The sequence below is a fragment of the Dioscorea cayenensis genome, chromosome 2 (genome assembly GCF_009730915.1).
Source record: "Dioscorea cayenensis subsp. rotundata cultivar TDr96_F1 chromosome 2, TDr96_F1_v2_PseudoChromosome.rev07_lg8_w22 25.fasta, whole genome shotgun sequence".
In the NCBI taxonomy this organism is placed as follows: Eukaryota; Viridiplantae; Streptophyta; class Magnoliopsida; order Dioscoreales; family Dioscoreaceae; genus Dioscorea; species Dioscorea cayenensis.
This window is the reverse complement of record NC_052472.1, coordinates 15,847,092-15,857,191: the sequence shown is the minus strand read 5'-3', so window position 1 is coordinate 15,857,191 and position 10,100 is coordinate 15,847,092. Positions and strand designations below refer to the sequence as shown.

The 10,100-nt window shown below is 38.2% G+C and overlaps 1 protein-coding gene across 1 annotated transcript; it reads right to left on the bottom strand.

The window, feature by feature from the left end:
* Positions 1 to 8,199: 8,199 nt before the first annotated feature.
* On the bottom strand, positions 8,200 to 9,494 carry LOC120273135. Its single transcript, XM_039279783.1, has 2 exons — positions 8,886 to 9,494; positions 8,200 to 8,790 (listed from the first exon to the last, which is right to left on the bottom strand). The coding sequence occupies exons 1-2, from the start codon at positions 9,492 to 9,494 to the stop codon at positions 8,200 to 8,202; spliced, it is 1,200 nt and encodes a 399-aa protein (XP_039135717.1).
* Between the last annotated feature and the right edge of the window lie 606 nt (positions 9,495 to 10,100).

Below are 10,100 nucleotides of genomic sequence, written 5' to 3'. Positions count from 1 at the left end.
GTAGTGTCAATGGGAGTAGTGTGAATGAAAAGAAAGGTATCTAGATTTAGAAGGGTAGATCTAGGAGTTTGCTAGTTTGTCGATGAAACCATGTACTAGGGGCTTGTTTGAGGCCATAAGTAGCATTATGGAGGTGACAAATATATTGAGTGTAATGAGTGTCAATAAAAACAAGTGGTTGGTTCATGAAGATTACCACAAAGAAAGACATTGTTAACATCAAGTTATCTGAATGGCTAATTTTTGTGAGAGCGATGGTTATAATAATGCGAATGGTTATAGGTTTAACAACAGGACTAAAAGTATTGATGTAGTTGATACCACGTGATTGATGATAACCATTGGCAACCAAACGCACTTTGTAATGATCTAGAGAACTATCAGGTTTACATTTTGTAAGAGAAAACTCATTTGCAACCGATGATATTGGTATTAGGTAGGGAGGAACAAGAGTCTAAGTTTAATTATTAATTGATTTCCCACAAGTGCATGGGGTCATCAAGTAGTACCCTGTAGGTGACACAGGGGTCGTATTCCTCGGGGCCAAGGAGCTACTCTTACTTCCTCTTCACTCATTGCCTAGCCTACAAACTCGAGTGCAAGTGTCCTAAATACTAAAAAGGGATTAAAAAACAATTCAAGAAAGAAATCTACAAGCCAGGGTGAATGAGTGGAAAAACTAGAGGAGAGAGTGGTCACAGATGCGGATTCCCTTGGGGCTACTAAAAGGAGAAGAATGCTATGGTTATAAGGCAGAGGTGATTTTAGGGCAAAGAGATTCCTAAAATAGGTAGTCCAGAATCCCTCAGTGATTACTCCTAATCCCATACAAGTATTGGCTTAGAATTTCTTCTGACCAAACCTCCTATTATTGCAATAGGTATCGAAAAATCTCTGATTAGGGTCAAACGCACATCTAGGTTTATCCCTAATGGTTGGAGGGGTATAAAACATCTGAATCCCTCGGTGTATTTGTACATGGATCCCTTTCAAGCTAAGTGAGTCTAATACAAAGGTGCATCCTGCGCATCCAAGTACAACCTGAGAATTGAACCACAGAGTTCTCATGTAATCCAATACATCAAGGAACACAAATCTTGAACCACAAAATCAACCAAAAGCACTAAAAGTAATCAAAGCATTCATACAAGCATGTCCACCAAAAGGTTTATCGGTATCCAGTGACCTTGGGTTTTAGCCATCCATACAGGAAAATACGAAGTTCAATAGAATGAGAATAACTAAAATAAGCATAACAAAGACTCCCTCGAAGATTAGAAGCCGAATGACGCTTTGGATCACGTGGAAAGCTTGCACGGACATCGTGCTAAAGGCGACTTCCCTCGGCGTCTCCAAGCCTATACAAGTGTGATCAAGGGTAGATATTGCCGAAGTGTACTTCTTCCATAGATTTCCACCTCAGAAATGCCCTCAGATGTCTTCCTCTACCTCGGATTAAGGAATGGAGTTGAAGTGCCCAAGGAGGAGGATGATGAATAATCCTAAATGCCCTAAAAACTTCTTTTAAAACATCTTTCAGGATGGCTTCACGGTGTAGTTCATTGGTGCAAGACTACCCATAAGAACATTCAGATTTCTGCTGATTTTTCTTGGAAGTGCTACAATAAAACTACTGTAGTACTATTGATTCTATAGTTGGCTTGTGGCCATCTTCAAGGCCATGAGGTTGTCTGTGAAGAGAACTCAAGACTTAGTCGTTTCTCCACTTCTTCGTGCTATAGTGCGTGCTACAGTACTAGGCTTTAAAACAACATTTTCATCACTGATTTCTTCCTGAATTATGTTATCAAGCTCACCTAGGCTTCTTTGATGCCTGTAGCATGAATGAAACCAATTAAACCATAAAAGGGCATCGATTCAATGAAATGTACATGAATAGTACACAATATATACATATAGAAAACATACATTTAGGCGTTTATCAATTATGATGGAGAGCATGGAGCTTATTAAGAATAGCTTATCTCCAATGAGGGAATTTCTTTGCTTGAATGTAGGAAATTGGATTAGGTTCATCAAAGGAAGTCGTAGTAGGATGAAAGGTGATATAATCAGAAAGAATTCATAAGACACGAGTGTGATCACGAGTGCATGTTATCATAGGATAATGAGGGGTAGATGAAACAGGTGGTAGTGGTTGTGGGTTGGTGATGATGGAGATAGTTGTGGAGGTGAGGATGGTGGTGTTGATTGTATAGGATGAATGGGTAAGGATAATGTTACATTGGTGGGGGGAGGGGAAGTGGTTTGGGTGGTGTATTGGCCATAGGGAAAAAGGATTTAAACAAAACAAACATGACAAGGAATATATACATTACTGGTTTAAGGATCAAAACACCTATAACCTTTGTGATTTAGGAATAGATAAGAAAGAGGCAAGGGATACATTTAGGTGTAAGTTTGTCAGATCGGGTGGAACCAAGAAAAGGAAAACAAGCATATCCGAAAACATGAAGGTGGGATAGGTTAGGTTTTGTAAGGTAAAGGGTTTCATGAGGGGATTTATGATTGAGTATAGGTGTGGGAAGAAGATTGATGAAATAGAAAACCATTGGAAAGGCTATGAACTAGAAGGGTTTGTTTTGAGATGCATGAACAAGCAAAGTAAGACATGTTTCGGTGATGTGGTGAAGTTTTCATTCAGCAAGTCCATTTTGTTGAAGTGTGTAAGGACAAGAGATATGATAGTATATACCATGAGTGGATAAGTAGTGAGCAAAGGAACCCTTGTAAGTTCATTGATGCTGTCAAATTGGAATATATTAATGTTGGTGGAGAAGAAATTTTAAAGTTAGGGTTTTGAAAAGTTAAAATTGGTGAAAGGCTTGTTATTTGTGAGTTAAAGGATAGATCTATGTGAAACTGACTAAAGTCATCAATTAAGATGATAAAGCAAAGGTAACCAGATAGAGAAAGAGTTGGTGATGGTCCCCAAATATCACAGTGAATTATTTGTAAGTGTTTTGTAGACACACGGGATGAGGATGGAAAAGAAAGTGTAGTAGTTTTACCTTGAATACATGAAGTAGAAGATTTTATTACATGAGACTGAAAAGGTTGAATTTGAGATAAAATAGAAAATGTTTTATCGCAAGGATGACCTAACTGTTGATGCCAAATGGCAGATGAAACTTGACGAGTAGATAAAGCAATGGGATTGTTAAAGGTGTTGGAAAGCATCATTGGATAGAGATTGCTGTGGATTTTACCCACAAAAAAAGATGTCTTGATTTCTAAGTCCTTCATAATATAACAAAAGGATTAAATTCAATCAAGCATAAATTATTAATGATAAATTTGGAAAAAGTTAAAAGATTTGCAGTTAGTTGGGGAACAACTAAGATATCATGAAGATAAAGAGGTTTAGGGTGTTTTGTGAGTGTTAATGTGCTAGTGGAGGTTATAGAAAGAGAATTACCATTTCCAATCAACATTTGAGTTGGACCTTCATACAGCTTCATGAATTGTAGGAGTTGCGAGTCAAAGGCTATATGGGTTGTTGTACCTATGTGTAGTAGCCATTCGGCAATGTTACTTGTGGTAAAAGGTTGGTTGTTGTGGTTATCTTGAAGACTCATGGCTGAAAAGGCATTGTAAATAGTAGTAGATTAGTGTGAGGATTAGGGTGGGCATTACGAGAGTCAGAGTAGCAAAAATGACATCTAGCAACAGTATGACTGAGTTTGTAATAAATTTGACATTTAGGAAGGGAGTGGGTATAAGATGGTTGTGGATATGGGTTTAAGTTGGTGGATTGATGTGAAGGGCTAAAGGATTGCGGTGCGGTGTTTGGGTGTAAAACGGATTGAGTTTGGTGTGAATGTGGAACATGTGAATAGGTGGACGAGTAGTTCTATGGAAAGAATTGCGTCCTCTAGATCTCTGAGTACAGCCATGCTGATTGCCGTATCCACCAGATCTTTTATTAGGAAAAGGGACCACTATTAAAGCTACTTCAAACGACACGCAGCTAGTTGAGTGATAAGCAGTAAGATGTTGCTCATGGAGAAGTAGCTTGGCGTGCAACTCCAAAAGGAAAGGAGGTTTGTTATGATTTTCCCATCATGATAACAAAAGCTTTCATAGTCTGATGGTAGTCAATTAAGTGCAAAGAGGACCAAATCGCAATAAAAAAATAGGATCACCAATGGTTGCGAGGTCTTTTGTTATGCAAGAAAGGGTAGATAAGTATTCTGCAACCAAGGATTCACCTTTCTTTGTTGTGTGGAGGTGACATCAAAAAAGAGATCTACGAGCGGAGATCTGTTGTAAGAAGTGTTGTTCAAGAGTCATCCACAGATCTTAGGATGTTATACAACCTAAAGCGAAGGATGTAACGGTGGATGACAGTGTAGCGATGAGACCACAATAGACAAACTTGTTATTCTTCTACCACTGAAAGAAATTTGAGGGCAATTCTCTAGAGGTTGATGTTTTGGGGTTGGCAAGTGATGAGATAGTGCCATCAATGTAGCCAAAGAGGTCGTATATGAGTAGTATGGACTAGAAGGGTGCATGGACTGAGATATGAAATAGAGCGGAAAAACCCACCAGGCTGATAACCCATAACTGGCCCGATTATGGGTCAAAGGATTCTAAACCCGTGATCCAACAGGTTAACCGGGAAAAAACCATGATCTCATGTTGGAAATGCAAAACACTAACCACTTAAGCTACAATTCAACAGGTTGTGTTGATAAGGTCCCCTTGCGTATATCCCGCAAGTGCACGGGTTTGTCGAAGTAATAATCCCAGGTGAGCGGGGTCAAATCCACAGGGAGTAGGGAGTAAAGACACTTAATTCGATTCTTAGCTATGTGGAGTATCAACAATGATAAGTGTGATAATGATTCAATTCTCAACAATTAAAAGCAACAAGTAAGAGAGCAAAAAGAAGGAGGAGGTAAGGCAATCGATAAAGATGGGGTACTCGGATGATGCTTCACCTAGGATAATTGCTTCAAGTGCAAGAACTCTCTATTATGCTTCCTAATCAATGCAATGGTGAGTCGTGGAAATCCTTACATACATAGTCCCAAATCTAAGGTCAACTATGCCTAACTCTATTCATGTCCCGGAGGAGAGATTAAATAACCTCTCAACCTCGCACTCCAATAAAGTTGCAATGAGCTCTAGGGATTCCAGGTGATAAATCTCTTCCTAATTATAGACCTAACCCTTTGGTCCAGGCGGAAGGTCCCTAAACACAATTAAGCCCTAGATACTAAGATCCCCTCAACGCTTCACTCCGTTGCACGCGCAACTAAGCCCCAGCGGAGATTCATCCCTTAGACCATTCACTCTATTATGGCCGCAAAGAACTCGAGGGACGGAGGTAGAATCTATCACGTCGGAGGAGAAAGGGACGCTCCTGTACCTCTCGATTCACCCTCTCAACCCTCTCCAACCTAGCTTTGTCTAACGCTCGTGGTGTGTCACTCACTCACAAAGTTACCAACAGGAACTCTCAACCCTAGTGTCACTCTAGGGGAAATGTTCATAAAATAAAGCATTCAAGGTTGGAACTCACAATAAACATCAATTTATTGAAAACATAATAAAGAAATTCAATGAAACGAATACATCCTAGGGTTCACAATCACCCAAGTACCCACTAGGGGTTTAGCACTCCATGGAGCTAAGTACAATCAAAGAAATCGAATGTAAAAGCAATGAATCCATAAAGAAACCCCCTCGATGGTCATGTTGATGGTCTTGCGGAGAGTCCTCTACTCGTCGTCCAAGGATTCCCTCGTCCGGTATAGGATACGCCTCGACGGAAGCTCCCCTACCAACCTTCTTCCTCAGGAATGACGATGTTGGAGCCATAGAACCTCTCCAAAACCTTGGCCAATATCCCTCAAAACCCTAACCGAAGCCCTCTCTCAAGTTGGGGAAAAGATGGAGAAAAGAATACCAAGATCGGGGCTGAATCGGCTTTTAAATAGAGCTGAATCGGGCAACTCCACGGGCGTGGGACGCTACAGCGCCCGTCGCGGGAATTTCCACACGGGCGTGGATAATTTCCACACGCCCCTGTGGATTCTCTGTTTCTCTGATTTCTTGGCCCGCTGTGAACAGTGTTGCTACGATGACTTTGCTACATTTTTTTCCTACGATGCTACTGCTACGGTCTTCGACCGAATACCTTCCCAATTCCATACTTTCATCGGGGAGTAGCATAAGCGGGCACACGTTCACGTCGTGTATCACTTGCTTCTTCAATGATATATATGTTGGTGGAGCTCTTGTTCTTATATGCATAAGACGGAATGCTCTAGTGTGACTGCCTTTGTGCCCCTCCAAATGGATGTGCTCACTCGAATGCGAGGAGGTTGGCACACACTCTAGCATCTCACACCTGTCCTATGTCTTCGCGTTTGAACCTTAGCAAGATCTCCTCCAAAATAGGTGCATTATGATCCACATTGGCCTATTTCCTTCATACTCAGCCTCACAACCATACCTGCATAAAAGTAACATAAAAACACACGTATTAATGTAAAAATCTGAGAAAAGTAATGCTCAACATAAGGAATGAACACTTCGCATTCATATCGCACAAGCACTTATCATGTGTTAATAGGCAAAAGTATATATATATATATATATATTTGTAAATTGACTACTTTACTTGCACACTTCAATGTTTTGGTGATCAATATAGATATCAATTTCAATGTTTTTATAAATAGTAGCTAAGTAATCAAACTTGTACTATATTCTTTTGATTAATTATAAAATATATTTTGGTGATCTATGTTGGAAAACCTTGAAGCTAATAATTTTTTATTTAATGACAACAAGATGAGTACAACGATAACAAACCTTAAAGTTTGAAACTAAAGTTAAGGGCAAGAGCTAATCTCAATTGTAACTAATAGATAAGTAGATGACAACTTTTACATAAAGAAAGAGAACTATATGAGTTTTAATTTATCTCACTTAAGAAGATATATTAATAACTTAATTCGAAAATTAAATAAATCAAGTGCAAGTCTTTCATCTTTTTTAAATTTTTTGACTAGACTAATTTTTTTTTAAATTATTAGAAATTCTTTTTAATTTTTTTAAGATTATAATTTAAAAATCGCTTTTGTGATTCCTTTTTATTTATATATTTTTAAAATCAATACACAAACAATAATAGGTCAAGTGATTGATGTGTTAGTTTCCTATGTATAGGTCTTGGGTTTGAATCCGGTCCACTACTTTTTTTGAAATTAAGTGCAACTCGCTTTGTGATTTCTTTTAATATATATATTTTTAAAATCAATACACAATACAATTATAGGTCAAGTAAATCATTGATGTGTTGGTGTTTGATGCATATGTCCTGGTTCAAGTTCCGTCCATCACTCTTTTTAATTTAGTTTACAAAGGTATATTATAATTTAATAATACAATATTATTTTAAGGTCTATTGAGTCAACTTGGCAAGTCTAGTCCGAGTCCAGTATTTGGTGAACATTACTCGGCAAGTCTAGCCCGCCAAGGCCAGGTTAATTGGCCCATGCCTCCCCTCTTTCTCTAGTATGGACTACACTTGGTTTCACCATATGAGGTAGTTTGTTTAATTAAGAGTGATAGTAATGAAATTGGTGATGTTGAAAATTGGTAAGGTGATGGTTGCAGTGAAAATATTCAAAATGATTTCATGGCTAAAAATATACAATCACAAATCTAAAAAATATACAAAGAATATTTACAAAATAATATGGAAGATATGTTATATGATATCAATGGAAGGAGATATCTGAAAATGTGGAAAGTAGATCATGTGTTATCAAGGTGGTCTTCTCGACGTTTGGCAGGTAAATCCTGACTTGATGGTAGCCCACTCGGAGATTAAGTTTGGAGAAGATTTGTGCTCTGGTGATCTTGTCCAATAGTTATTCCACAACAGGGATCAGAAAATAATCATTAACACTCATCACATTCAGAGCGCAATTATAATCAACATAGAATCTCTAGGTTTTGTCCCTCTTCTTGACAAGGAAAACTAGTAGTAATGAGAATGGATTGTTTACAGGGACGGAACCGGGACTTAAAAGATGGGGGGGGTGGTGGGGGAGCTGAGGACAAAGTGTCAAAAAATATATTTCAGTCAACATAACAATCAAAATAGTGTGATATTGTTACATTTAATTAAAACAATTACAAAAAAACATAAAACGTTTATCTATGCACACTCAAGCTAAAACTGTCATCTGTGCGACGCATGCTACTTAAAGGTGGTAACTGAATACGGCGAGTTTGCATTTTTTGAAAACATTGTAGGATTGTCTCATTGTCAATAGTTGCAAAAACCTCTTTCTCAATATAGACAATCATGCTATCATTCATCCACTCGTCTCCCATTTTGTTGCGCAAGTCAGATTTCACAATATTCATTACCGAAAATGTCCTCTCAACACTAGCTGTCGCAACTCGCAAAACCAATGCCAGCTCAATAAGACGATAAACGAGGGGAAAAATAGTACATTTGCCGGTATCAACCATCTTTATAGCAAAACCTCCCAAGTCCCCGATATTTGCAAAATCATCATCATGTCGCACATCATAAATGAAAGTAGCAAATTGATCCTCAAGCATCATACGTTCAGTCCCTGAGCAGTCTTCAGGGTACAACTCTGCAAGACGGAGTAGCTTATGGATGTTGAATTTAAAAAATGAGTCCCTAGGATCAAGGCATGATACCAAAAGAAGTAACTCCGTGCTAGCTTCAGGAAAGCGGTTGAGCATTTCTTGAGAAATCAAATCAATAACCTAATATTGAAATAATGATAACATAGAGAGAATATTAATAAAAAAAATAAATTAATGAGATTTATAAAACTATAATAAATACAAAAAATAATTACCTCACAAAAAATCTCTACACGATAATGGTGAAAATGAGTAATAAATTGTCCTTCCCGCCTAGAACGACCACGAATTGGCATATTATCCTCCATATTAGGCACATCAATTGAGTTACCCTTACAAAAAGAGGTAACTTCTTCCAAAAACTCCTCCCATCCTGTCTCCCTAAAATGTTGAAGACGAGCTTTCACCGCTTCAATCAATCGCATGGCTTGAACAATATTTTGGTCTTTTTGTTGTAACGCAAGTGACAACTCATTTGTCATCCCCAATAAACGCCTCATCAAGTACATCACAAATATAAACTGGTAATTCTCCATTTTGTCAATCAAACTTGCCACTATGTCTCTATTATTACTAGAAGCCCCATCATCATGCACATTTTGGAGTACCTCTAAATTTGAGGTCCACATAGAAATTAGCCGGAGAATTGTAGTGTAATGCGATCCCCAACGAGTATCCCCGGGTCGTGCTAAACTGGATTCTTGATTTTTTCCTTTACCACTGACTATCTCCACCTTCTCCAATTGCTCAACCAATCTATCATGATGATGTTGCCGAAGTTGATCTCTTCCTTTACATGACGCTCCGGTGGCATTCACAGTCATATTAACATATTGGAAAAAATCACTCACAATTCGATTCTCTTTAGCATCCGCAACAACCACTAATTGTAGTTGGTGAGCAAAACAATGTACATATCTTGCATAAGGATTTTCTTTTAAAATAAGTGCTTCCAAGGAATCGCTCTATCACATGTCCATTCTTATTCACATATCGTAAAACAACTCCCATTTGTTGCTTTATTGAAGCATCTCGGGCTTCATCAACCATAAGAGAAAAATAATTATCCCCAATATCATCAACAATAACACGTGTAATCTCCATTGCACAAGCATTTGCCAACTCCTTTTGAATTTTTGGGGAAGTCAATTGATTGTTTCTAGGGGCATTTTGATTTACTGTCTTCCAAACTTCTTCATTTCGTAGGCTATACCAATCAAGCAACTCAAGAAAATTGCCTTTGTTTAGTGAATTTGAAGACTCATCATTTCCACGGAAAGGTAAACCTTGCTTCAAGAGAAAACAAGTCACATCTAAAATTGCCGTCAAACGAATATGATATACAACCTCCATCCCATGTGAATGTGTAGCCAACAAGTGTGACACACTTTGTCTTTGACTTTGGAACCCTTGAAATTTTACTCTTGCAT

Excerpts from the sequence above, each read along its gene's own strand:
- LOC120273135 (XM_039279783.1), bottom strand. The coding sequence starts at position 9,494 with ATGACTGTGAATGCCACCGGAGCGTCATGTAAAGGAAGAGATCAACTT. Across the intron at positions 8,791-8,885 it reads GTGTAGAGATTTTTTGTGAG|GTTATTGATTTGATTTCTCA; the intron begins GTAATTATTTTT and ends TTTCAATATTAG.